Genomic DNA, 27,943 nt, shown 5'->3' on the forward strand with positions numbered 1-27,943 from the left:
CGTTTAATCTTAGTTAAGTATAAACGAGACCATTAATTTTACCCGCATCTTGTTTTTTTTTTCCCTACTTTTACTTTTTCTAAGCTACTAAAGCCTACTACATAACGGGACGAGAACGTCTCATTCCCAGGCCCTAACTCGTCTCTAAAGTAAACCATCAAAGTTGCCAAGCCTGAGCCATCAATCAAAGCTATGTAAATTTCGTTACCATATAAGGCTACGCAAATGACCATATTAGGTAATAAAGTGGCCTATGTAAGTCGACTTCTCGCTAACTTGCCCATTTGCTCTCTGTTACGTAGCGTGTTGGTTAATTTTCGGTAGGAGGGCAGAAGAGATTAAAGCAGTTTTTCACCGTCCAAAAATCAAAAATGGCTGATGACGATATTGCTGCTTTAGTTGTAGACAATGGTTCCGGTATGTGCAAAGCAGGTTTTGCTGGAGACGATGCTCCTCGAGCCGTTTTTCCATCGATTGTAGGCCGTCCTCGCCACCAAGGTGTCATGGTTGGTATGGGCCAGAAAGACTCATACGTCGGCGACGAAGCCCAAAGCAAGCGAGGTATCTTGACACTTAAATATCCCATCGAACACGGTATTGTCACAAACTGGGATGACATGGAAAAGGTAAGCTATAAATTTTCAGAAAGCACAAATTTTAACGCTTGCACCTCTCGAATCCCTGCAAGTTTATACACGAGGCTTTTCATTCATTCACGAAATTTTTCTCCGCAGATCTGGCACCACACCTTCTATAATGAACTCCGAGTTGCTCCAGAAGAACACCCTGTCCTCCTCACAGAAGCTCCTTTGAATCCCAAGGCAAACAGAGAGAAAATGACGCAGGTAAATTAAAATAAGCTGACTTTTATAACATCTTTCTAAATATTTTGGCGCCGTTTACTGTCTTGGAAAGAAGTAAGTTAACTATACACCAATAGCTTTGGCTTAAGAGTGTTTCGCAGGTTTCACGGGCGTTTCTTTGAACTAAATTTTATCTGAAATATTTTATTTTAGTCAGATTCACTTGGAAAGGGTTCATGTAAAAGTTTGTTCGTGCAAACGCAAAGGTTTGAAGGGCAAAATGTGTTAACGAAAGCCCTTTGAAGTTTGTTGGTTTGTTGATTTCCAACATGGCGGCAACCGGTATTAAATCTGGTTCATTTCTTGGAGAACTGAATACTCCGCGGTAACTGAAAATTTCACCTGCACTTTGTTGTAGACTGAATAAAAATTGTAAAATGAACGGAAAAGGTAGGAAATTGTTTTGGTGACTGCTTTCTGTGGGATTTACTCAGCTGCTGCCGTCACAAACACGCGTTTGCCCCAGGTCGAGGAAAGCATTTTTTAGACCAGGGAAAAGTCTGAAAAGTCAGGAAATAATTTATCTCGTCAAGAAAACTCTAAATTTCTTTCCAAAGTCTGCACTTGCCAAAGAACAATTTCAATTATAATTAAAAATGTTGAAAAGGCTTTGAGAAAGTTTAGTGAAAACGGTCGGGGATTCTTTTTCAGGTTGATGAAGGTTTTGATATTAAACGAGTGTTGTATGATAACAATTGTCTAGAGATCAACAAGAAGTGTTTTCTGCAAAAGAAATCAAACTGAAAATTAACATAAGCTTAAATTAAATTGGCTACTTTTTAATTGTCCGTCATATATCTTAGTCATCACTGAAATTGTTTTATAGTCAGTGAAAAGTAGGGGAAGATTTAGAAAAGTTCTGTTTACTTAAATGGATGGCAGCCCTGAGACGCCCGTTGCGTTAAAACACCATTCCCTTCTCTTTTATACGTCGAGCAAGGTTAAAAAACGGCTTTCTAAAACACGAGAAGGGTAAAAAAAATTAATAGCATGGAATTAATTTTTGTTGCTTACACCAACAAATTCTGCGGAGCCGTGCTTAAGGTCTTATAGATGCTCTAACAGATTTTATCTGAGGCGTGCAAAAACGAAAAGTGTAGTGTGAACGGAGCAAGTTTTACTAAACGATTGCTCTTTTGTACGCAGATCATGTTTGAAACGTTCAACTGTCCAGCCATGTACGTAGCCATCCAGGCTGTGCTGTCCCTGTATGCCTCTGGTCGTACCACTGGTATTGTTCTGGACAGTGGTGATGGTGTGAGCCACACTGTGCCAATCTACGAAGGTTACGCCCTGCCCCACGCTATCCTGCGTCTGGATTTAGCAGGCAGAGATCTTACAGACTACCTCATGAAGATCCTGACTGAACGTGGCTACTCCTTCACCACAACTGCTGAGCGTGAAATTGTCCGAGACATCAAAGAAAAGCTGTGCTATGTGGCACTGGACTTTGATCAAGAGCTGCAGACTGCCGCCTCTAGCTCAAGCCTTGAGAAGAGCTACGAGCTGCCTGATGGTCAAGTCATTACCATTGGGAATGAAAGGTTCAGGTGCCCTGAGGCCATGTTCCAACCTTCTTTCCTTGGCATGGAAGCTTCTGGTATTCATGAGACAACCTATAACTCCATCATGAAGTGCGACGTTGACATCCGTAAGGATCTCTATGCCAACACTGTCCTGTCAGGCGGTTCAACCATGTACCCTGGTATTGCTGACCGAATGCAGAAGGAAATCACAGCCTTGGCACCCTCCACCATGAAGATCAAGATCATCGCTCCTCCAGAGCGCAAGTACTCTGTATGGATTGGAGGCTCCATCCTGGCTTCCCTGTCCACCTTCCAACAGATGTGGATCTCCAAACAGGAATATGATGAATCTGGTCCCGCCATTGTGCACCGCAAGTGTTTCTAAAGAACTTAAGCTTTCAATAGCAGTAGTTCAGTCTTTTATCCTTACCTTGACCTGTACATTTCAGAAATACTTTATAAAAGAAAATCAAGATACCGTATTAGACTGGTTTGCAAACCTACTACTATTACGGAGAGTAAATCTAAGTTATAGTTTTCAATGTTTGTTACACGTTGATATGCACTCTCGGCTTATTTCTTTGAGAGACAAGACCTGAAGGTTCAAAGAAATCATTCTTTCGTTATGTATTCTTGGGGTTTAGAGACGTTTCAATAAAAGATATTTCTCTTTCCAATTGTATGCTCTGCGAGATGATGGCCGTATGCGATAAGGCAAAGTGCTGGGGGAATGGAAATTGCATGTTTTTCGTGTTTCTTTTACAATAAACTAAAAAGCTAATAACAAACATTGTTAAAGAAGTAGTCCGAATGACTCGACTGACATTACTTGAGCAATGACTTTTAATCCATCCAACAAACGTTAGCAGTAGCCCATCTACAAAGAATCTTTGTCTGTAGTCGAAATATTTGCCGGAGACATTCCATTTTCACTTTTTGACACCTTATGGTCCAACCGGAGGTGATTTCGTCAATAGACTAGGAACAAATTTGCGGATTGCATTGCGTCAACCCAACATTGCACGAGAAAGAAATATTTAGCTACCGCAAAATTACGTAGGAAATTATGAACTATCAACAAAAAAAAAAATTAACCACACTACGATTAAAAAGAAAAGTAAGCAAAAGAATCCTCATCACATGTAGATGCCAGGCCACGCCCTTCATATTATTTTATTTTAACGAGTGCTAAGCACAAGTAACGTCATTTTTTTTAAATGCATTTCCAATCCATTTCATGGTCCACACTCGACCAGTGAGCACGCGAGAATTCTCCCAGTTATTGTGAAATAGGGAATATATCTTCTACACTTGCATGGAATCTTTTGCAGCCTTTTTGGTAATATAAAGACCTATAAAGCATCGGTCAGTATGAGCTCGTACGAGATTTTCCCAACTAGTCGGAATCCACAGTAAGGAAAATAATGGCGGCTGTAGTTTACAGGTAAACCTTGCGAAACTAACAAGAGGAACCTTTCACTGGGAAAATGGGATTCGGGTTACTGAGACTGGGAATCACAAACTAATAAACAGTAGAACTGGGAATGGGATTTGGAAAATCGGGGAAACAATAGGCCGGGAAATGTGCTCATCCTCGGTGTAAGAACCTGTGAAACTCACCGGTGACGTAAAACAAAGAACGAACAAAACGACAAAGGGCGTCAAAACAATATAGAGCAGGAAAACAATACGTCCAAAACAAAGAAAAATATCACAGGCTCTTACGCCGAGGTAAACCTGGGAAATGGGATTTGGCAAAACTTGGGCTGGGAAATGGGATTATATAACCCCCACCCCCTAACAACTTTCAATGTTTTTGTCAACGAGAGTAACAATCAATAATTAGTAACAACCACTACTCTTAACCTAAAACCGTAATGAAAGTTTAGACGACTCTCAGGCAATCAGAAAAAAAAGTTTAATCACTTCAACTTCAAAGTCTCTATTTGCTATGAGCCTGTTTATACAATACCCAATAATAACCTATGATTTCTGTATACCTATTCTCATATGTACATGTTTGAGATTTGTGACTGTCAAACTATAAAAGAATCCTAATCTACAAACACAAGTCCCGCTATTACAGGCGACTCTTGCATATTGTCTCTAGTTGGAGCTTCTAACTAAAATATCAAATAAGATCTAATTAATGTAATATTCATATAATGGCTTCTATTGACAGCAGGGGAATTTTTAATTGTAGAGTGATTTTACTTTAAACGTGAAATAGTTTCTACTAAAAAAGAAACGAATTTCGGTGTTAGCTTTTGTTTAGCACTAATTATCAAATGTTGTTTCACGGGTTAAATAAATCACTCTAACTTGCAGTCACCCTCTTTTCCTCTGATTACAGGCACAAGCAAAATATTTATAAATTGTGCAAATCGCTAAAGAATATAAAAACTGAGAAAGAGACTAGCAGCTTGCTGAAACAACTTGTGTAAGTAAAGGTATTTAGTCAAAATTATGTAGCTGCAATGTTTTCTCATCTTGAATGATTGACCATTCATGCTTCCCCAGGACCTAACTGAAACAATTCGATTAAGCTTCCTGGATGGTTATTCTATTTTGAGAGTTGAAGGCGGGGCACTTATTGGAGACAGGGTGCTTATTAGAAATGCGGCACTTATTTCTTTTTTGACATTAACAGTCAAGTTTGTAAAATGAAACCGAGATTTTTCGTTTGCAGGAATTGTACCCTTGTGTGGGAATAACAGTGGAGACACATTAAAAAAAGTTTTTCTGTAAATACGGAAATGATGTTCAAGGAAGATGGACCACGAATAATCTCAATCTCCTATTGATCTGTAATTTAAGAAAACGAGTAAGAGCGGGGGGGGGGGGGGGACGCTAATTGGAATAGGGGCGCTTATTAGCAAAAACACGTTGAAAGGAAGCACTAATTACAAAGGGGCGCTTATTGGAAGCAGGGCACGAAATCAAATATTACAGCATATTATTTTTTGTATGTTTTTCTATAGTTTAAACAACCAGAATTTCTAAAATAAAATAAATGTGACAGCTATCCTTTCCCCATCACAACCATTCCAGCCTTAACAGAAATCAACATCGAAATTCTCCTTAAATATAAACCCACTCAGTCACGAATGTAATGAAAACAAAGGAAATAACCAATAAAAGAAAATGAAATTGAGATTTGAACAAATTCTTCCAGCTAGTACAATATGAAATGTATGGAGGTCAGAATGGAGAATTTTCATGTTGATATCAGGGCTGCAATGGTTAATATTTGAACAATGGGGTTTCCCTATTTTGTACCTATAGAGAATTCACATCACTGTATTTGGTGCGCAGTGTGAATTTCAAACTACTTTCTTGCTAAATGTATGACAAATTTTTGTTTAAAAGGTACAAAAGAGTACAACAATAACTTAACTTTAGAATTATAGAAAAAAGTATGCAGTTATACAAATTTTAAAGATACTGTACAAACTATATGATAATTATAAATCATAAGTAAATCGATGACTTTAAAAAAGGTTTTTGAAAGTAACAAAGCAGTCGTCATAAAGAAATAAAAATTTAAGAGCCTTCATTAGGATGTGAATCGATTCCGAAGAAACCTCCTGTCTTTTTCTGGTATTCTTTGAAACTGCTTAATAGATTCATAGCCATGAACTAACTTTTAACCCTTTCACTCCTAGAGTCAGACCTGGGAGTCAGTTAAATGTGGCCCCAGCAGAGAGACAGGGTACTTTGGTTGCAAATTTTTTAGTAAAATTAAAAATTGAGCTTGGGCACTCTCTCAGGTTGAAGGATTGAAGACAATATTTTATGAAAATGTAATCTTACCAGCAGGGTATAACTGACCACTTCACAACTTGACAACAACTGCAAATCTACTTATTATGTTAACTGAACAGTTCTTGTGTAAAAATAAACAACTGTAAATTGAAGTTGTAGTAAATATCTGTATCTTCATAAAAAGCCTAAAACACAAAATACCTACGTTTTGAATCACGCTACGATAATGATGTTGAAAAGGCCGCCATACGGCAGAGGGTCAAATAGTTATACAAAATTGGTTAAAAAAGCAATCCTGTAAAGTCATAATTATTACTAATTAAATGCTGCCTGGGTGACTTTCTTTTTCCTAGCTTGAAGCATATCATAAAACGGATCAAATATCATACTGGCCCTGAAAAAGAGAAGATTTTTTCTCAGCAAGGTTTGCAAAAAGGTTAAGTCATAATTGGGTCAAACTGGCCCACAATTCTTGAGCATTTTCTGCATGGTTGTTGTAGCATGAAGCAACTGTCCCCCTCTCCCCCCAGCATTTTGTCAAGTTCTTTTAACAGTTTGCTTGTACCCATTAATACTTCTGGGTGGCGTGAGACACTGTGAAACTAAGTGTCTTGACCCAGAACATAACGCAATAACCCCACCCAATGCTTGAATCCCGACTGCCCAATCTAGAAATAAGGGTCGGCCAGGGGGATAAGTGGTATACCAGTACCGTATTTTCTCAATTAAACGCCCCCGGTGTTTATTTCAAACTTGGTTCTGTGGATCCGGCGTTTATTTGAATGGTGCAGTATATTTGAGCAAAATATTCATTAAAAAGGGTTTTAGTCATTATTTGTGACATGAATGTATCTTGCCATCATACCTAAAGCATATTACACCTCAAATAAATGCCTAAAAGGCTTACTGACCACTCTACCTTGGAGACCCAGCGTTTATTCGGGGCCCGGCGTTTAATCGAGAAAATACGTATACCTTAAAAGCATGTACCCAGTATACCCAAAATTTCCCTTTAAAATCATGAAAACAACCAAAATTTGGAATAACACAGTATACTTTATACCCATAAAAAGCCTGAGCGACCTGAGAAATAATCATCCAACATGCTAACCATTAGGCCACAGCTTCCCCCACATGATTTACAAGTTGCCAGTTTACTTTTGAACACAGTATCAAGTAACCCAGAAGAAGTCCATGGTTTTTTTGCCCTATATATATATCCCACTAAGGAGCCTGTCCACAGGCTAATGTTAGCCAACACTCTCTTACCATGAGCAGTGCTAATTAATTAAAATGGTATGCATCTTTTGGGGAGAATGACTAATGGGCGGACTGCATACACATGCATGAGATGAACAGTGGCAAGAATACGAGGTTCAACTCACTTTATACAACCAATCCAGATTTCTCTTTCTTCCTCTGAGACTGCACAGATACGATACACGTCATGGTGCCCTAAAAAATCATCATTGAATTATAAATTTAATCATAGAGCAAGACACAGTTGCAACTTACATGTAAGATTGCAGCTCTTGAATGTGATCATATACCTTTTATGCTATCTATCAATCAATCAATTGATCAATCAGTCAATCAATCAATCAAATAAACAAACTTTTGAGAGGGTGACACTTAAAAATAAGAAAGGATTTCAAAAGGTCTTGAGAACAGCAGACACGTAAAGATTTTAAGAAAAACGACAATTTTTTTTAAGTTTCAAAGACATGTTTCGACAGAGCATCTGTCATCTTCAGTTGAATGGTTTACAAAGCACAGTGAGTTGAATAATAAGTAGAAAAAAAATGCTTATTAAGACAAGTAGTAACAACAGAACGTGAAAATGTGTGAATTAGAAGGATAATTTTAGATAATAATAAAAAAAAGGATTTACTACAACTAGGTGTCTAGCACCTGTACCCCTCAAGTGGTTAAATAACTCATAGACATGTCTTGTTTCATTTTACCCATACAAACCTTCTACAACTTTTCCTTCTGAGTCTGTCTTACAAGCTTTTATTAGTCCAGATGAATTATCCGCTGAATATATTTCAAAGCAGTACTGGAAAGAAATATGGCATGGTGAGTTAAAATCCTACCAGTTACATATTTTACACGTTCTTAATTTAAGGTAAATCAATTACAAAATATGATTTCAGATTGCTTTCAAATTTTACTGTCAAATATTTCTTAATCCTTTATTTTAGTCCAATTTAAGCAGGAGAAATTGTCATGAAAAACTCACCTTTCTTCTGGCATCCTGAACTTCTCTCACTTGAAGATTTTCCAAAGGAATAATACCACGGGGCTCCCTATCCTGTAAAGCAGTGATAATTCATTAAGAAAAGATCTGCTAAGAAAGTACTGGTTCAACAACCAAATTTAGAAATTTTTGGTATTTCTAAATGTCACAAAATGAAAAAAAAAATCCAAGACTGATCGAAATTCTGGCCTGGTGCTATATGTAGGTTGAATTTGCTGTTGGTTTTTGCCTTGCTCTGGGGTTTTCTCCAGTTTTTCTCCCTCATGAAAAACCAACATTTCCAAATTCGATCTGGATAGCATTCTCGTCCCCATAGCCCTTTCATTTCTCTTAGCCGGCTTGGCACGAGAAAACGGAGGGCTCTGGGGACATAGGATTTTTGAATTAATTCGAATTTTTTTTATTGGCTGTTTGGAACAAAGAATTCCTAAACGGAAGTCGAAAACGTAACGACTCTCTCATACATTCTTTTGAAACGTCGTGACTGCATACATGAAGACCGGAAGTCTTAGAATCTAGGACTGGAAATCCTGCGTCCCCAGAGCCCTTTGTTTCCTCGTGCCAAGGCCCAGCCGGCTAAGAGAAACGAAAGGGCTATGGGGACGAGAATGTCTGGATAGAGGAACTGCACGAAAACCAGCTAGAGCTGATGTGGCTTCCTCTCTAAATATGGCAATTTACTTTTAATTATTGTTATGTCTCCTCCCAGAAAAAAATTGTTTTATCAACTCCCCCCTTCACTCTTTGACAAGCTCAATGAAATTATGCAAACAAAAAGCATACATACCCCTACATTCTTGAAGTAATAGAGGCAGTTATCTTTTAAGATAAAGTATCGTTTTCTCCAACTTTTGTGCAAGCCACCTTGAAAATAAAAACACACATTAATGTTAATTGTGTTCTTTGAGAAAATATCCATAAATGACATTGCAAGAGGCCCTCTTAAAGGCCCTCTGGACTTGAACACTGCGAGTTTTGCGTTACGTTATAATTCATTGTGTCGTACATGTAGTATGTTCAACTTTCTTGTATGAGCCTGCGATCCTTGTGGTCGCCTCGTGGTTGCAGTTGGCCGCCATGTTTGTATAGACAGAGATTTGGTGATTAAAGCCTAGTATTTTCTCAGGCAATCATCTTCTCTCATTTACAACACCCTTCCCACGGAAGGTTTATTGGTTTGAATCCCCCCACCCCTCTGGAAATTCCAGTTAAAAATATTTGGCTTTTGAGACCACCCACCCACTCAGAATTACCAATGACTTTCCGCAGGGTGGGTATGGAGATTTTCTGGAACTGCACATCAGAAGTTTCAACACTCTATATAGTGGAAAAAAGAGTTACAAAAAAGTCCATTACCTTCCTTTATAAGCCAGCCTTCTCTGTCCGGGTTGAAAAATGTATGAGTTATGTCATTTCCATCATCTTCCGGGATCTTGAATTGTTCATTTTTGATGCTTTCATATAAACTCTAAATATCAACAATACGTATGATTAAATTAGCCCCAAAAAACAGACACTTGTGATTCTGCTTGTAGCCACACAGTGTGTACTGCACAATTCTAACGGCAACAGCTACTTCTCCCCTCCCACTCAGTACATCTACATTTTAATATATCGGTAAAAAGTCCATACGGATATCACACCAACGTCTAAAAATAAGTAAAATACAATATGTACATATATAATATCTGAAAAATTCTAAATTAAAAAAAAAAAAAAAAATTTCTAAAAATCTAAAAATTCTAAAAATCTAAAAATTCTAACATTCTATGGGTAAACAACTAAATTAATAAAAATGCTCGCGCAGTCCAGACTGGAAACACGCAAGAGAGTTGGACTCAACAATCGCCGCAGGGAGTGCATTCCACTCTCTTATGGTCCTCGGAAAATACGAGTAAAAATATCAAACTCTTTAAAAGAAACTAATTAACAACTACACTCTTATGTTCAAAGGAAACAAATCCTCTTATGCCTTGTCACTTTTTTTAAGAGTGGTTAACTTCTTTTGCCCTACTGTTTGACTTCCCATTGGGTTTGAAGCTCAACAGTACAACAGTACTACAGAATGAAGCGTGGACAGAATTTTGATGACTGTCCAAAATAAACTACAAGATGAGAATCACTGACAAAAGAAGGGTGTTGTTTAGAAGTTCATTATTAATATTATATCAAGTACAAATAATATTATTTATTAAAGAAACCAACCACAAGAATGTCAGTTGGTAGATCTTCTCCACAGTTTATCCCTCTGTTCATTTGAATAAATCTCTCTAATGTAGGCTACAAAAAGAGAAGGGAAAAAAGAAACAATAATACATCAATAAGGACAAGATTATAAGACACTTCCAATCTGTCAATATAATAATGGAAAAAAAAATCTTGACTTTCAAAAAAAAAACTGTTTTAACTAGTACTTACTTTGTCTTTGACACTTGGGTTGTGAAGACTAGTGTTTAACAAGATGAGTGAGAAACTTAAAACATAGCAGGTATCTGTGGAGTGAGAACCAAACAAAACTTAATTAATGAATCAAGTACAGTACTTACCCGCTTATAAGAACCCATTTTTTCAAATTTAGCCTAAACGGGTTCTTATGTAAATGGTGCTTAGTGCAATTTTAGGCTACGCAGGTTCTTAAATAGATTCTTATTTAATGAGGAATATATTATACACCTGTGAATGGTAGAAAGGTGGCATGTATATTAATTTAATGCCAAAACAGGCCTGGCCTTTAGACAGTACAGTATGTGGCCATGACCCATTTTAGTAGATAATATAATTCTCAGTATCAGGCTAAAAGTTGATTTAATGATATATATCTAATGGAATATATACATATATATGAAGATTTTTTTAGGTTAATTTCTATAAGAACCTTTCTATAAGAACCTGTTTCAAATTTTAGGCTAAATAGGTTCTTATGTAAATGGGGTCTAAATTGATATTTTTAGGCTAACAGGTTCTTAAATTGCAGATTCTTATAAGGGGGTAAGTACTGTACGTGAAATTCACAGTCAAACCTATCTAATATGGCCACCAAAGAGGCAGAGATAGGTATCTGTATAATAACTTACTAGGTGACTTTGTCATGGAGGTAGGGTCCAAGTGCACTGTTCATTTTATAAAGGTGTCTGTGTCCCAGGGGGGTACTCCGGCTTGGAAATGACGGGGATGATCGAAGGTTTTTTTTGGGTTTGAAATTTTTTATTCCGGGATTTTTTGGGTTTGAAATTTTTTATTCCGGGATTTTTTGGGTTGGAAAATTAGGAAAGTATTTTTTTGGGTGACTTGATTTAAATAGGGGATTTTTGGGGTATTAAAAACAAACTAAAGTGCCTTGGCACTGCCTTGGCGTATTTATGGTATGATGAATAAACAAGCATGAGTGTTCAACTTTTAATGATTTTCTTTGTGTTATATTATTGCCCCTCCTGGAAATTTAGGGGGAAATTTGACAAGGGATTTTTTTGGGGGTTATTTTTGGTCCAGGGATTTTTTTGGGTTATGTCGGAAGACTTAGGGATTTTCTTGGGTCCTGAGTTTTGCCTCCATTCGATCATCCCCGTCATTTACAAGCCAGAGTAGCCCCCCTGGGGTCTGTGTGGAGAGGTTTGACTGTACTTATCTTTCCAGAAGGAAAAACTGTCTGTCTTGGAAGACAAAGGGCAGGGCTACTACCTTTATATGTCTACATGCAAAGAAATGGAAAAGGGCATTTTTCAAGTACCAACTTGACAAAACCAATTTTTAGAGGAGATAAAAGACCTTTCTTGTATCTCTCCTTGCAGCAAAAACCAGCAACACACTGGGCAATTTTATTTGCTGATTGCAGTGAATTTGATTGCCAGCGATTGCAGCGATCGTCAAAAATCGCCAAGTGTGCCCGGTGCAGCGATTGCAATTTTCGCTGATCACCGTGTCAGATATTGGCGATTTTATTTGCCAGATGTGGTGATCCGCAAAAATTGCAATCGCTGCACCAGGCACACTTGGCTTTCCCCAATCGCCGCGATTGGCAAATAAAATCACCAAGTGAGTCGCGGCTTAACTCACCAGTTGATGTAAACACTCCAGGGTTCTGTTCACAATATCTCTTGGCAAATGCTTCCATCATTCTGTCAATCTTTTGAGCCTCACCAGGAAGACGAAAACTCCACAAGAATTCTCTACAAGAATGTGAAAAAGCATGGTTAAACAGGCACGGCGGAGCCGGGGGGGCTGGGGGGGGGCTTTAGTCCCCCCAGAATTTCCGAAAAAATAAAGACTTACTAAGAGAAAAGTCTTTTAAGCCCCCCCACTTCAAGTCTCTAGTCAGCCCCCCCACTTGAAATATTGCTCCGCCGTCCCTGTTAAACAGTCTCTGCAATTATTATTTTACAAAACTAATAACTTAGAACTTCAAGGTCAGCTTTGCACTTTTCCTGCAAGTTTTAACTTTTCTGTAGAATTTACAACTTGGGTGAACTACCTGGGGTTATCATTACCTCACTCCCAGAGCTTGTTACAAAACATTTAAAAGAAGTTTGGAATCATTTACTTGTATCAAGCATAAAGAGTAAAGAGGGCTGGATTACTTGATAACACGTAGCATAATTACCGGTATGTGGATGGGGGGCGTGATATTGGTTGTTGTCTTGCTTTGGGGAATAAATTTCGGATTTTGGGTATGGCTTAGGGTGTTCTGGGCCAATGTCAATATTTTAATCCATCAGCGTCTTGTTTAGGGTTGCACACGAAAAAATATACAAATATTAATTAATCTTATTTTTCAGAATTTTGGTATCTTTTAGGGGTCCAAATAAGCTCGAGCCACACCTAGATTGGTCTCTTTTAGGGCTTTTTTTCAAAATTCCCGACAAGCATCCTCACCCCTTTCGGGTGTCTACAAAATGAAGACCGAAGACCGAAGACCGAAGACCCAAAAACGAAGACTTAATTAATTTAAGGCCTTTCAAAGTTCAGACAGTTAAAACTTGGATAAAGTGCTTTTACCGACGCTATCACACGCAAAAACAGCGGGGTCTTCGTTTTGTAGAATAGGCTGGGTGAAACTACAAAACGAAGACCCCCGCTCAAAACGCTTTTTCAGATGCCAAAAGACGCGAAACCGACGGGGTCTTCGTTTTGTAGAATAGGCCGGGTGAAACTACAAAACGAAGACCCCCGCTCAAAACGCTTTTTCAGACGCCAAAAGACGCGAAACCAACGGGGTCTTCGTTTTGTAGAATAGGCCGGGTGAAACTACAAAACGAAGACCCCTGCTCAAAAGCTTTTTCAGACGCCAAAATACGCGAAACTGACGGGGTCTTCGTTTTGTAGAATAGGCCGGGTGAAACTACAAAACGAAGACCCTCGCTCTTCGCGCCGATATCAAACCGTGCAAGCCCAGCATTTGCATTTATTTTATGGCCTTCGACATATCTAAAGATTGCAAGAAAGCATGCTCGATACAACAAAAGGGCCAAGGGCTGGCAGGAAGTTTGCTTTGTTCCTGGCTCTCGTTGCGTGACATCTGGTCATCGATTCTATAATTAGTAATGCAATCACCTTGGGATGCCTTTCTATTTTGACTGATCGACTATTTCGGCCAGATTAATACACCTCAGTTTCGTTATCAACTTTTGGATATCTCGGCAATTGGAACAAACCGTTCCTAAACAAGAGAAATAGAAACGACAAACTAGCGGAATTATATTATTGCGGCCATAATAGCGAATAAACAAACAGAATGTCGGACGATTTTCCTTAAACACTTTCTAAAACAGCCGGTGCCAATATTCCGTATATTTCTCTCAGAACACGCTAATGTTTTCTGAGCCTCGATGTTATTGACACGTCTGTTGTTTCACCTTCACTTCATGTCACTTCCGTCACACAACTCTGGGTAAATACTGGTTTTCGCTTCTTTTGGCGTCTGGAAAAAGCTTTTGAGCGAGGGTCTTCGTTGTTATTGACACGTCTGTTGTTTCACCTTCACTTCATGTCACTTCCGTCACACAACTCTGGGTAAATACTGGTTTTCGCTTCTTTTGGCGTCTGGAAAAAGCTTTTGAGCGAGGGTCTTCGTTTTGTAGTTTCACCCGGCCTATTCTACAAAACGAAGACCCCATCGGTTTTGCGTCTTTTGGCGTCTGAAAAAGCATTTGAGCGAGGGTCTTCGTTTTGTAGTTTCACCCGGCCTATTCTACAAAACGAAGACCCCGTCGGTTTCGCGTCTTTTGGCATCTGAAAAAGCGTTTTGAGCGGGGGTCTTCGTTTTGTAGTTTCACCCAGCCTATTCTACAAAACGAAGACCCCGCTGTTTTTGCGTGTGATAGCGTCGGAAAAAGCACTTTATCCAAGTTTTAACTGTCTGAACTTTGAAAGGCCTTAAATTAATCAAGTCTTCGTTTTTGGGTCTTCGGTCTTCGGTCTTCGCTTTGTAGACACCCCACCCCTTTCATCAGTCCCCACTGTGGTGGATGTACATGACTGTGTAAGACACTTTTCTAGCACATTGCTTCTCTCAAATAAACATTTAAATGTCAGCAAATCAGTCACGGACTAGTATCTCATTTAGGGAGAGTAGGCAATACCACTAAGTTGCCCAAAATAGAACTGAATGTAGATTTTCAACCAAACTTTGCCAACTGGTTGATTACTTTAAGGGGACTTCAACTTTAAAATAAAAAAGTGCAGTCACAATATTCGTTTAGGAGCAGAAATACCGGCAAAGTTTACTTTTCCTGTGATAATTTTTTTTTCAAATTATGAGAAAAATTTGATAGGTCAGCATACTCATTTACAAGAAAGCGAGGATTTATTTCTTTCGTGGCCTAAGATAAAGCCTGCTGTTAAGCCAAGTGGTTAATCAGGTCGGAGCTTATCCCGGTTTCTGTAGCATTAAGCAGCTAGGAGTATTTCTACCCTGCCCCCCCCCCCCCCAGATGGGATGCTAGTCCATTGCAGGGTTACCCCCAGCAGTAAATTTGACGGTACCCATTTTATACACCTGGGTGGAGAGAGGCACTATGAGAGTAAAGTGTCTTGCCTAAGAACACAGTGCCAGGCCAGGTCTCGTACCCAGACCGCTCGATCTGGGCGCCTCCCCTCGCATAAGCTACCCACCTACCCACATAGAAAAAAGCTGCTATTTTGTTTACATGTATGTGCGCGTGCTAACTATCGTAAAATTTTGCACAGTAACGATGCACAATACAATACAGGGCAATGACCTTAAATTAAGCTACTAGCTTACAAACATATATAATTATTAACTTTTAGTACATAGTTAGCCGAACTTACCTGAGGCCATCTACTAATAATCTTCCCTTGAAATCATGATGCTCGACAAAGATTCGGAACACTTCCAGATTGAATTCTTTACTGTGGAATAATATCACCAAAAGTTTTAATTCCCTTACAATAACAATTATCAGCATTTTACCCCAAAATGGCCCAAAGATGTCCAATGCACAACTCACTGTTCTCCAAGATAATTTCCAATCATTGTTTTATTTAGCCCTTCTTCTTTGAAGAGAAAGTCTGCAATGTCCTCTGGAGTGTTATTCAGCAAGTTGTTAGCTATCAAGTAATCCATTCCCTGTTAACATGATGACAAAAAGACATTAAAAATCATTGCACTTTTTTAAGTATTTGGCTCACAAATTCGATTTTAGATCTTTTTATGTCAAATTAAACAAGACTGAAAGTCAACAAGATAACAGGGATGAGAATTCTCCAATTCCTTTGAAAGTAATAACATCAATGCGTGGGCAAACAAACCAACAGCAAGAAACAGTCAATGAGGTAGTCAGTGAGGACTTTTTCAGATGCCAAAAGACGCGAAACCGACGGGGTCTTCGTTTTGTAGAATAGGCCGGGTGAAACTACAAAACGAAGACCCTCGCTCAAATGCTTTGTTGCTATGTGAAACCATTCAATAATGTAGAATAGTATTATCACAACTAGCCAAAATCGCACTTAAACTCATGATCTCAAAATCAAATTCAATTCTAAAAAAATGTTACAAAACCCATGAAAGAGTGATTAGTTTTGGAAGACTGTGTCATTCTAGTTCGAACAAAAAATTAAAATGTCATATTACTTAATTATCACAAATAGCAGAATGGGTAAAAACAAAAAAAAAAAAAAACCCTACCTCTAGAAATCAATTTTGGTGTAATAGAAATGTTACCTAAGATAAAGTTGTTCTTCCTTTTCACCCAAACTCTATATAATATTGATATTAATATTGAAATTTTCCCATGCAAAATAACTTATCAGCACATTTTTGACACAATATTACCAAGATAATAAACAATCCTGCCACCAGCTGTAGCAGCTTTTAATGAATTTTTAATTTGTGGAAGAAATTAAAATACCTCAGAGTAGTCTCAATCTGATTTCTCTGGTAATTTTGACCTCACACAAGAAAATATTGTCTCACTATATGTAAATTTTTATCTGAGTGTTTAGAATGCTTTTGCAAATGGTAAACTGTAAAGTTTTAAAGTTTACACGTTTGCAAAAGCATTGTTAAAACAAACCATTTACACTGTGATATAAACTACAGGTATTATGAAATACTTTTATGTCTTATATAAAAGGCTTATTAGAACTGTGCTCAATAAGTATTAGACATGGTCAGGAGAACTAATTGTTCCTCAAGTACACATTTTAATGTGACATTCAAGATGATGTTGGTTTTTATTTGAACCAAAACCAAAACCACTCATGAAAGACACCGGCAATCGACCAATCAAAAAGTGAAGCAAATACAGCCAATGCTAAGCACAGGTACATATAATTAACACAACGAAAAACGAAACTGTCCACACCTTGTCAGGATCCATGTTAAACTTCTTTTTTCCAGTAGATAATTGCTTAGCCCTGGGATCATCTTTAGAACTGTTTAAAGAACAATTAATAAAAGATTATCAGCTCTTGATAAACAAAGATTCCAACTTGTTTAATCCACAGCAGTTTGGAGAGACTTGGCAGCCTATCAGTACTGGCATTTATCTCTGGTTTCTATTAATTAGTCCTTAATACAACTGTAGGTTCTCCAAGTTTTCTGTCAGTTTTAGTGGCAGATCTAGGGCATATGGCGGGCCACCACCTTATTTTTAGGCTAAATAGAAGTCCATAGGGCCAAGAAATCTATTTTTGAGAGTGCCCCCTCCCCTCCCCCCCCATTATTACTGGGCCTGGATGATAGGGGGCCTCACTTATTTGTACTGTAGGTCTGCATATGCCACTGAGGTTGTCCTCATAGTACTACTTGTCTAGACCCACTTATACACCTGTGGGTCACTGGTCGGAATGGTAGGCTAATGGTAAGAGCACTGGACTTTGAATAAAGTGGCTTGAGTTCAAGTGCTGGTCAGGGTGTGTTCTTGGACAAGATACTTTTAGCACCTCTCCTGTGGAACTGCTTCTAGTAAGTGAAAACAAATTGGCTTGATATTTTAGGTGGTCACTTATGGCCTGGGAGATTTGCTATATGATTTGTAAATGTTCTCATGATTGTACGTATTAAGTTACACGCTATTTTTACACTTGAAAACCTTGAAAACTTTATAAATTTTCAATTACCCATTGTCACGTTGTTCAACAGCGTCCATTTCTGCTGTTACGTCTGCTATCTCGGCCTTGAGTCGCTATAATAATTAGTAGCAAAAAAGAAAAAAATAACAAGAGATGGTTTAAATTTCAAAACGTAAAAAAGGGTCAATGTAGTTTCTATCAAAAATAATTAATTAATAGAACAAAATTACCAGATTTGTCCTGATTGACTCTAACTTTATATATATAATGTAAAATATATTAAAGAATGTAAAGAAGAAAACCAACCAAACAACATAAACATTGCAAAATATCAATTAAACCAACTTGTGGACTGGTACTTCAATGGAAATCTCTTTAACCAGCTCATTGACAGTTAAGGAATAATTTTTTTGGGGGAAAGAATTTCTCTACAGCAGCTATAAGCTTTCTGAAAATAACTCTTTAAAAGTGTACTGATCCTCTGTTGATATCACTGGTAAAAATTTTCTAAATTGTGCAATTCATGTTATGGCTGATATATGATCACAAACCATGTTTTCACTGTTGTTAAAAGCAGTCAAAAACCACCTTTTTGCTTGACATTAAATAAACATTTTTGTTATAAAAAGAGAACTTAAATTAATATTTTAATATTGTGACATTCAACACTACTGTTGTTTTGTGGGCTCAGGTTTCAGAGAGAGGGTATATTAAGGGTATATTACAAGAAATTACTAGAAAAATCAGTAATAACTATAATTTTCTATTTTAATTTTTATTATAAGCTTGGAATCAAAAAGGAAATGCAACAGTTCTGTACCTGAATTTCAATCAGCAACTCTGATTTTCTTTTCCTGATCCCCATAAGAAGAGACTGCTCTTTTGGAGTTAAACCTAAATTCAATTTTTTAATTTAAATAGCATATTTAATAATTATATATAAATACAGTTGAACCTCTCCGTACAGACAACTCCATGGTCCAGGAGAAACCAGAATTCACCACCTCTATAATATGGACACTCAGCTCTGCCCCTTGATGTGATACAACTACGTTAACGAGGTTCAACTGTACATTTATAAACTTCTTTGCATTAACAGGCATTAAAAGTAACATTGTATGGAAATAAGATAACCAAGAACATTATACATATTAAAAATCACTTTTATTAGTACTTTTTTTCCATAGATCCCTTTACTTGATATTTCCTTCCAAATGATCCCAATTGTTAATTAAAAATTATTATTAGAAATAATTGACTATCAAACATCATTCAGATGATTACTGTTTACTCTCAAGTTTAGCTGTCTCTTGGTATTGCAGAAAATATAATCACATTTTTAAATATCATCTGAAGCTGTGATAAGTTGCCTATCTAATCACATCCCACCTAGATCATGCTTGTCTAGATATCCATATGACAAAAAAATTAAAAAAAACAACAAACATCAATTTTTGTAATCCTAATATTCATATTCAAGATCAAAGAAATTGGGAAAAAATAATAAGACCTACCCCAAAAATTATTGGCAATTTTTTTTATACAAAAAAGTATCCTTCACACTTTCTGACAGTTCCTTGAGTACCCCACTTATGAGACTAAAACTTCTGCAGTACAATCACCAGTAACTTCATTCAAATTGGTTCCTGTTACACCATGCAGAACTGTATGTAAATTCACTTACAAGATGACATTGACCTCTTTTTATGAGCTACTACGCAACTAAATCTTCTCTGATGTAATGCTCTTGCATATGCAAACTATAAATAAAGCCTTTCATTTTCTTTCAGATATTCCTTAAATGGCATGGTTCAAATGCTGCATAATTTAACAATTTTTGTTGTTTTACTATCAAAAAAGGCTGCTGACATAAGCCGTTTTATAAATTAATAATGGTTTATAGTAGACTACGAGCAGTCCCTATTTTTTTAATGACTGTCGATAGTCGTGCATGAAGTGAAAAACTAAATGACCGTGTGAAAAATGGGGTCATTTATTTTTTTTCCCTTTACGCTCAGCGGTCAGTTATTTTTCCGCACGCTTAAGGGACACTTCTAGGTGTTCATATGTTCAAAAACCTTTGTTTCCAAGAAATTTATAATGTTTTTCATTTCACATGCAGTTCATTTTTAACTTGTACATGTAACTTATGAGCACCAAACACGTGGAGTGAAACCTTAGACCAGAAAAAAATACGTTTGAGTCGAGGAATGTTTAAACGTCTAAGTATGCGACTAAGCAAACAAAAAACAATCATAAAACGACCCGCAGTTGACGGAAGGATGTAGAGCCCACAGACAGGCATTCTCGATGTCTGTCAGAAAGAGAATACTTTGACTATAGGATTTCGAAAATAAGTACTGCGCTTTTCCATTAAAATAATTCGTCTATAAATTGAACGTTCCATACGTATAAAATGTGGCAAACATGCTCAGCTTACGGTTAGTACAGTAACGCATATTTGACAGAAATGGTCGATTTCGCGCGAAACATATTTTTACCGGGAGTTTTTAAATCAAATATTTCCCTATTCACAGCTTCTACATACTGCCGTTTATCCACTTAACACTGTGATATAATGTTCAAGCTGAGCTAAAAGTACACAGTCTTAATTCTAATGGAATCTAAAGCTAACTGCAAGACTAAATTTCCACACTGCTACTTCTTGCAAAATTCAGTCAAAAGCTTGCTATCTTACCATTCATTCCCTTGGTTGAATCGTTCCTATCTTGAACTATTGGAGTCGACATGTTATACTTCTCCTCGGATACCACGCTTTGCAAAGTTTAAATGTTCTCTCTAGACGCTGTGGATGAACGAATTTGCAATAAATTCGAAGCACTTCCGAGTTTCACCGACTTACAACATGCGCCATCTTGTTTATCTCGTTTGACATCACCGCCCGCCGACTAGTACCCAGACCCCTGGAGAGTCAACGCCTATTTTGGGCGTTATATTATGCAGCGGGCTGTTTTTTCCCTCATTTTTTTTTTCACTCTAAAAATTTTAAATGCTGCAACTTCCAATGGGGACTAAATTAACCCCTACTCTATCCTCTATTTGGGGATGTTCAAAAGTCTCTCTAGACTTCAAGAAAATGTTGTAAGAAAGTCCATTAAAACGGTCTTAAGTCCCCACTATGGGCAGACAGGAGCCCATCCTATCGGGCTATGCCGTCTCCTCCCCCCGCCCGGCTTTAAATTTGATAGGTGCATTACGATACTAAAACATTCTCAAGTACACTTTGCTACCTACATTCAGAAAATTGCCAATCTAGCAATGTTCTCTTGATGAACCATTCAAATTTCTGGAAATTCTCAATCCTACATTGTACTATGGTATACGTAACCAGTGAAGAAAATTTCCAACTAGTTTTAATTTGGACTCAGGATGGAATGCAGGTAAACAAAACAGCTGGAAATCAATCTTCAGGGTCCTGTTGTTCAAAGGGTGGATAATGCTATCCATCAGATAAATCACTATCCAGTGGATAGCCTAGTATGTTGTGCTAACACCTATATGCTGGATGGCGATTTATCTGGTGGATAGTGTTATCCATCCTTTGAACAACTGGAGCCAGAACTGAATGACTTCAAAAGGCAATAGCTTCAACGCTCAAAAAAAAGATAACTAAAAAATAATAAATTTGTTGCATGCCTGAGTAAAAATTAATAGATAGAATTAAGGTCTGCAATGCGTGCAAAGGACACAATGTATGTGCATTGCTGCAGTCCTCTGTGCATATTGCAGACCTGCAGTGAGATAGTTTACATTGAAAGAAGGTACTCATCTGGTTGGCAATGGGGGTCAAAACAGTGGTTTTCTTTCTCTTGAAAATTAGCCCTTGAATAAACAAAGTACTCAAGTCACAAAAGGCACTTAAACTTTTAAGAACTCAACAATATTTTATTTCTTTTCATCTAGAGTGATCAAGACCTCCTTGACTGGTCAACAAAAATATGCTTCTTCAAGGAATATTAATCAGATCAGTATTTTTTCTTCCTATTTTCAGCAAATACTAATATACAATGTTGTAATTAAATTTGTCCTGGCATAAACGATCTCATCCCTCCTGTTTCCAAATAACAATACTTTAAAATATCAAATGAACATATTTACAAGCAGAATTCAAAATAGTTATAATAATAAATATTATCCTATTATTTATCTGTCTTATCTCCAGTCACAAATATTCTCTTTTCATAATCTTTTGTAAATAAATTTCAAATAAAAATCTTAACATTATCTTCCCAAGTAATAAAACCATACAAATGCACAGAATCCTAAGCATGCTGTTTACATTAACTTAAAGCGAATTTTAAGCTTTGCCAAGCACTTGGGTGATTCATTAGTTATCCATTTCCCTTGAACTTGTCATTTCTTTAACTTGGTCAGGGGTTGGATAAAATGTTCCGATAAGACAGAAAGCTTACAATGTTCCTCAAACCTAGACTGAAGTAAGAGCAACACTGAAATGAACAAATTAGCTTTGAGTACTTTATTAGCTCCTTGTGTGCGCTGATACAGAGAAGCGCAATAATTCTATTCTTATTGAAAATAAATTGAGCAAATTATTTAGCTAGCCACGAATAGAATGATCTTCATCATCCTACATGTATTTTTTAAGCCAGTCTTGCAGACAGAAGAAAAGTTACTGAATCCATTGCTATGTACACTTAAACATTCTTGATATAAATTAAAAAAATTCAAATCAGCTGACATTACATATCAGTTTTTCCCTTGTGAGGGTAAGTGGACCTTGAAGATCCAATCAAGTTCATTACAAAGATGTCGTTTGACTCCTGGTGGGATGGGTAGTGACCGTAGTGCTTCGATATTTGGTAAACTTTTACCAATTGCTGCACAACAAAGATACTGAAGCGAAAACGATGTAGACGAACTGCGTTGTAACTTCATCTTTGTTCTCGCTGCAGTCGAAGAAACAATGGGATAAAGTGATTTCCCAGTTAGTCCTTTAGCAGCCACGCCTAGTGGCTCATTGTCTTTGAAGAATGAAAGTTTTCCGTGCCACGCATCCAAATGCACTCCAATTACTGAACCATGGTCGAACCTTGAAGTGTATTTCTGGGTTTTTCCTTTATGATGAAAATTTCCAATGTAAGATAGCCCCCAGCTGTTACTATCCTTGCCAATGAGGCTGCAGAAGGAGGTTTTGTATTGACTTGTGTCCAAGTCATTGGTGCATACACCCAGCATCTGGTTTAAAAAGAAACACAAATTGAGTCTTACATCACTATGTGCAACTAATTGGCAATCAGCTAAACAAAACAAGGTCGATTTTCTTATTTCTACTTTGCTTTGACAAAGGGCTAACACTCAAAATGTCAACTTTTCAAAATTTACTTATTTCCTATATCAACTCCCAGTTAATAATCAATGTACTAAAAGGTGTCCAACTTTGTTATGTGTCCAGGAATGTAGCTAAGAAAACACTAAGCTGGCTCATTGACAAGTCCAGCTGGCTTTTCTGGCCTTGGCAGCTCTAAAAGTTTCCCAGGACTTTGTTTTCATGTGAAATTTCAGCTGGACTTAACTTCTATTTCAGCCGCTTAAATTAGCCAGCAGCTGACCCTTAGCAACATCCCTGTATGTCTGTTCTCTTATGATGAACTGTGCTTCAACACTTTTACACTATTTTAAATTTAAATTTAGCTGTGGATCTACATAGCCAAGACAACAAAAACATTTTAATTACTAATCTGGCTTCACTGCATGCTTCATTGTGTATAAGCTTATTCATGAGCAGAATTTAAAAAGTACTACAGAATTTATTTAAAACTATATTTAATAAAGGATACAGTATGTCAACAGTTCTTGTCTGTTGTAGAGGTCTGTTCTGTTAGTTATGCCACCGTTTGAAAGCTGTAATTGTTTGATAGTCCATTTAGCAGGTGCTATATGATTTATAACCATGTTTGTCAAGTTGAATGATGTCTGTCACAATTGTGAGTCAGCTCTGTACAAAGTAAGCCTTTGTTTGATGAGTGCATATCCATTGGATTTTCCAAAGCAACTGAAGATGTAAGTTGTTGCATATGTCAAGTTTATAATTAAGTCTGTCATGGGTTATAGTGAGTCTGTTGTCCTAACTGCAACGCAGCCAGTAAATGCATTGTTTCCTGACACAATATGTAGTTGTCACCAATAACAATGTCTTCTGTGTAATATAAGTTCTGTATTCAGTATTAGTACAATGTATTCAGTGTTGGTACAGTACAGGTGCAGAGTATTCAATGTCTGTACAATGTAATCAAGTCATCAGCTGGCACTTCCAACTTTGTCATGTTTTATGTCCATTGTTTATCTGTCTCAATCTGTCAAATTGTTCCAGAATAGTGGCAGAGAACATGACCTACCATGTCTGTACCATAGACAGCACTGGTCATCTTGATCTCCCAGTAGTACTCTCCCCCCTGACAAAGGGGCTTTGAGCCTTTAGCTGCTGCAGTTCCACAGCTGTAATCAGGGTGGAACAACACTTCTTTATTGCCCCGTGTGAGGCATACTGATGACGAAAGTGTCATGGGATCCCACTTCCAGTCATAGTCTGTTGAATGCAAGTCAAGACAAAGGTTAAGTAAAAATTATCACACTTTATCTGATGGGTTGGTGGTAGTCTTCAGAACATTGGCTGTTTCACTCTGAAATGATGGTCGTTTACCTTAGCATCAATTCCGAGTCACATTGTTAGGTAATATAATTCACACTACGTGATGCAAATTTTAATACTTCAATTTAATATGCACATAATATCCTCAACACTGATGTCGTTATTGCCAGAAGTAATTAAAACTATCTACCTACCATGCATGAATAATTCACATTAAAACACAAGCACAAGTATGATAAATAACATGTCACATACAATAAAACAGATATCACAGTCACAACACAGCTCTAAAGTCCTATTCTTCCTTTTTTTTGAGACTCCTAAGTCTCAACTGGGGAAGGAAGGCAACCACTCTAATGAGATACATGATTATTGCAAATCATTTCCTAACTCATATATGTATGCCTCTATACAGGCTGCAAATTATGTCACTACAAAAGGACTGTCATTGCGCAAATAACATGTACGTAACACATACGCAACACGTAAATAGATGTACTTCAAGTGAACATCCCAAAATGCCATTTCAAACTTCATTTGGCAAACAATGCAGCCCATATGCTAAGGCAATGAACATGGTATTTATGGGAACAGAAATCAAATTTGTGAAACACGACAACAACACAATAACAACATCAACAACAACAACCACATACACCAACGACAAGCACAATCACAACACTGACATTACAACCAAGTCAGTATAGGGATATCACTTTACCTTTAAACCTCAAAAACACTTCCTTTTTCATCAAGACATAAAGCCTTGACATGGAGAAGGAAGGCAACCATTAGTAGACCAACAAGCGCTTTTAACTGTACCATCCCTCAACCTGCAGCTAAAAAGCAATAAATATGGACTTGACTACTACGCCTTCTCTTTACTATTCAGCATACATGTATTCTTACAATTCAGGGGTTTCAAATTAATCTGCTGGCAAATGTGTCACCAGGTGTTTTTTTCTATAGTCTTCAGCTGGAAAAGGATTTTTCTTTTTTTCCCTCCAATTTAAATATCTCGGATTACCAGGATTATCACAGACTTAAACCTGGTGGGTAAATTCCAGCAACATGAACTCTATTTGAAACCCCTGCAATTAATATTTAAGATTCATAATTGCAGGTATAATATCACACTTAAAGGAAGGTCCCTCTCTTCTGCCTAAAGCAGTTTTATTAAAACTTGCTATGAGCTGGTTTTGTATTGTGCAATAGCCAATTGCTAATATATACCGGTAATTTTGCGACAACATCATCAATTATTAACAAGAAATTGTAAGTCAACGTAAGCCTTCTTCCATCATAAAAGACTGAAAACTGAAAAGAATAGACATAAAATTATTTCTGGTAATCCCCAATTTTTTTTCTGCCTGAGAATGGAAGCCCAAAAAAGTGTCCTGGTTACAAGAAAGAAGACAATGACATTGATTACAACCCTCCAAGTTAAGACCATTTTAGTCGCCATGGCGACTACAATTTTGGAACTGGTGACTACATTGGAACCGAAGTCGCCAGCATGGCGACTAAAATTGAGAAGAAGGATTGAAAGCGTGAGCTTAATTTAGCGACTAAAATTTTTCACTGGCGACCAAACTTGAGCAGTCGGTGGCCAAATTGCCACTAAGGAAAAAAATTAACTTGGAGGGTTGGATTACCAAACTAAAATAATCAATTAGCAGTAAGGATAATTTTAAAAATTTATTCTCTTTTAGGCTGTGCAAATAAAAACATGCTACCTGTGTTGACAATAATCCATTTAAAAATTTATACCCAAGTAATTTTGTTATGTGAATAAATAATTACCAGTGGGAAGAGAGAAAGAACTCTTTCATCTCTCTGAATCGTTTTTTTAAGCAACCGTATCACATAGCTTATACGGGTAACTTCTTTCTCAGTTAATGTTTACTTTTATAATATTTTTACGAAAACTCTACTGTACACAAATCATGCAGTAAAAATTTAAAATAGGGATTTTTCTGGTTATTATTATTATTGTTACATGTAATTATACATTAGCATTCACCTGTATAATAAATTTTATTTATGCGACTAAAATTTGAAAGGACGAAAAGAAGTTATATTCGGGTAAAATTTTGTGGTAGATCTGTCAGCATATTATAATAAGTGCCGGAAACAGATATAAGTCTGACGTAAAGGAATTCAATATTTCGTGAACTAAAGCATGCAACGTTTCGTGACCGACACAACGTCGAAATCAAACTGAATTTTTTTCTGTTTAAAAGATTCAACTAAAATAAAAGTTGTTCAGGTGATGAAGTATTGCACCTAAAATGTCAAATATTTTGTTCTTGATAACAATCCATTCAGAAGGTCAACGCTGCAAAAAAAACTGAGAAAGTCACAAATTAATTTTTAGGGTCTGGATAACAGATTCTGTTATCCAACTTAAATTTTTAATTGCATCGACCTGTTCCGAGCAGAATTGCACATAGTAATTGAAAAAGCTGTCGGCGCATTCTGCACTCAAAACATAAATTGCTTTTTATTCAAACTACGAAGAAAACAGCAGCTGTTTTTGGCACCTAAGATATGCAAATTTCGCTAACGAGTTTTTTCGCTTTGGTACAAAGTTCGTCTTTCAGCATTTCCTTGAGTTTTCAGAGTCGCAATATCAAACTGAAGTGCCAAAAAAAAAAATTGAAAAAAGAAAAGAAAGATACCCTTGAAAATAAACCCTAAAAACAAAAAAGTTTTGATGAAAAAAAGGCCCACGTCAGCCTAGCCGCGCTTTGCGCGCTGTTTACACTTTCCAATACAAAACCTTTTCGCTAGATTTACCAACTAAAACACCCTTCAATTTCCCCTTCAATGTGAATTTTTGAAAGCAAAAAACACAGAAAATCGTACCTTCATGATATTCTTCCATTTCATAGTCCGAGCCAGAGTCGCTCGAGCTTTCTTCGTAGTCCATATGATGAACATGCTCGTCTTCAGCTTCATGGTGGCCGAAGATGCGCTCGAGAAGTTCGCGCTGTGATAGTCTCGAGCTCTCCAGAGGGTTTGCATGAAAACTTGTGTGGACTAATGCCATGATTTACAACGAAACTCCCAATTAGCTTTGGGTTAAAATCTTCTCCTTTCGAACAATTTTCTCGCGGTGTACTTCACTCAACTGACTTTCCCGTGAGGCGGTTATCGATTTTGTTTGTTTTCGTCGAAAAATGATACTCTTAAGGCGTCGCCTGCTGCCCGCCCCGCTAAACACGCGGGCTCGCGTAAGCACGATTCGCCTTCGACCTGCCAAAAAAAGTTATAAAAATTTTAAAGTTTTAAAACGCCAAGATCGTAGCAGCCGTTTGAGTTTGTTTTTGAAGAAAAATTTCAAACTATAGGCAGAAAAATGTATATT

The 27,943-nt window shown here is 37.2% G+C and overlaps 3 protein-coding genes across 5 annotated transcripts; 1 reads left to right on the forward strand and 2 right to left on the reverse strand.

The window, feature by feature from the left end:
* Window positions 1-285: 285 nt before the first annotated feature.
* LOC144633635 (actin-3) lies at window positions 286-3,066 on the forward strand. Its single transcript, XM_078492475.1, has 3 exons — window positions 286-626; window positions 735-845; window positions 2,010-3,066. The coding sequence occupies exons 1-3, from the start codon at window positions 372-374 to the stop codon at window positions 2,772-2,774; spliced, it is 1,131 nt and encodes a 376-aa protein (XP_078348601.1). The 5' UTR covers window positions 286-371; the 3' UTR covers window positions 2,775-3,066.
* A 3,042-nt stretch (window positions 3,067-6,108) lies between these two features.
* On the reverse strand, window positions 6,109-20,836 carry LOC144632523 (cytohesin-1-like). Its single transcript, XM_078491189.1, has 15 exons — window positions 20,641-20,836; window positions 18,763-18,836; window positions 17,991-18,055; window positions 17,234-17,303; window positions 15,878-15,996; window positions 15,699-15,779; window positions 12,468-12,580; window positions 10,833-10,906; window positions 10,620-10,694; window positions 9,771-9,882; window positions 9,202-9,278; window positions 8,397-8,468; window positions 8,129-8,213; window positions 7,540-7,609; window positions 6,109-6,548 (listed from the first exon to the last, which is right to left on the reverse strand). The coding sequence occupies exons 1-15, from the start codon at window positions 20,690-20,692 to the stop codon at window positions 6,470-6,472; spliced, it is 1,218 nt and encodes a 405-aa protein (XP_078347315.1). The 5' UTR covers window positions 20,693-20,836; the 3' UTR covers window positions 6,109-6,469.
* A 985-nt stretch (window positions 20,837-21,821) lies between these two features.
* On the reverse strand, window positions 21,822-27,796 carry LOC144633607 (SPRY domain-containing SOCS box protein 3-like). 3 transcript variants are annotated; one of them, XM_078492450.1, is made up of 4 exons: window positions 27,442-27,582; window positions 25,295-25,412; window positions 24,320-24,510; window positions 21,822-23,159 (listed from the first exon to the last, which is right to left on the reverse strand). In XM_078492450.1, the coding sequence occupies exons 2-4, from the start codon at window positions 25,344-25,346 to the stop codon at window positions 22,671-22,673; spliced, it is 732 nt and encodes a 243-aa protein (XP_078348576.1). In that variant the 5' UTR covers window positions 25,347-25,412; window positions 27,442-27,582; the 3' UTR covers window positions 21,822-22,670. The 3 variants fall into 3 exon arrangements, with proteins under 3 accessions (XP_078348576.1, XP_078348575.1, XP_078348577.1); XM_078492449.1 differs by lacking the exon at window positions 25,295-25,412 and having other exon boundaries at window positions 27,442-27,796; XM_078492451.1 differs by lacking the exon at window positions 27,442-27,582 and having other exon boundaries at window positions 25,295-27,427.
* Window positions 27,797-27,943: the final 147 nt, after the last annotated feature.

Source organism: Oculina patagonica, chromosome 12 (genome assembly GCF_052425735.1).
Source record: "Oculina patagonica isolate OP01 chromosome 12, crgOcupat, whole genome shotgun sequence".
Classification (NCBI taxonomy): Eukaryota; Metazoa; Cnidaria; class Anthozoa; order Scleractinia; family Oculinidae; genus Oculina; species Oculina patagonica.

What these genes read in the sequence shown, in the direction of transcription:
- LOC144633607 (XM_078492449.1), bottom strand. Translation starts at nt 27,625, where the DNA reads ATGGCATTAGTCCACACAAGTTTTCATGCAAACCCTCTGGAGAGCTCG. An exon ending in AATGGAAGAATATCATGAAG is followed by an intron (nt 24,511 to 27,441) that starts GTACGATTTTCT and finishes TGCATTCAACAG; the next exon opens with ACTATGACTGGAAGTGGGAT. An exon ending in CTGTCTATGGTACAGACATG is followed by an intron (nt 23,160 to 24,319) that starts GTAGGTCATGTT and finishes TTTTTAAACCAG; the next exon opens with ATGCTGGGTGTATGCACCAA.
- LOC144632523 (XM_078491189.1), bottom strand. Translation starts at nt 20,692, where the DNA reads ATGTCGACTCCAATAGTTCAAGATAGGAACGATTCAACCAAGGGAATG. An exon ending in TTATTAGTAGATGGCCTCAG is followed by an intron (nt 12,581 to 15,698) that starts GTAAGTTCGGCT and finishes ACATTCTTGTAG; the next exon opens with AGAATTCTTGTGGAGTTTTC. An exon ending in AGAAGGAAAAGTTGTAGAAG is followed by an intron (nt 7,610 to 8,128) that starts GTTTGTATGGGT and finishes ATGATTTTTTAG; the next exon opens with GGCACCATGACGTGTATCGT.
- LOC144633635 (XM_078492475.1), top strand. Translation starts at nt 372, where the DNA reads ATGGCTGATGACGATATTGCTGCTTTAGTTGTAGACAATGGTTCCGGT. An exon ending in ACTGGGATGACATGGAAAAG is followed by an intron (nt 627 to 734) that starts GTAAGCTATAAA and finishes TTTTCTCCGCAG; the next exon opens with ATCTGGCACCACACCTTCTA. An exon ending in ACAGAGAGAAAATGACGCAG is followed by an intron (nt 846 to 2,009) that starts GTAAATTAAAAT and finishes TTTTGTACGCAG; the next exon opens with ATCATGTTTGAAACGTTCAA.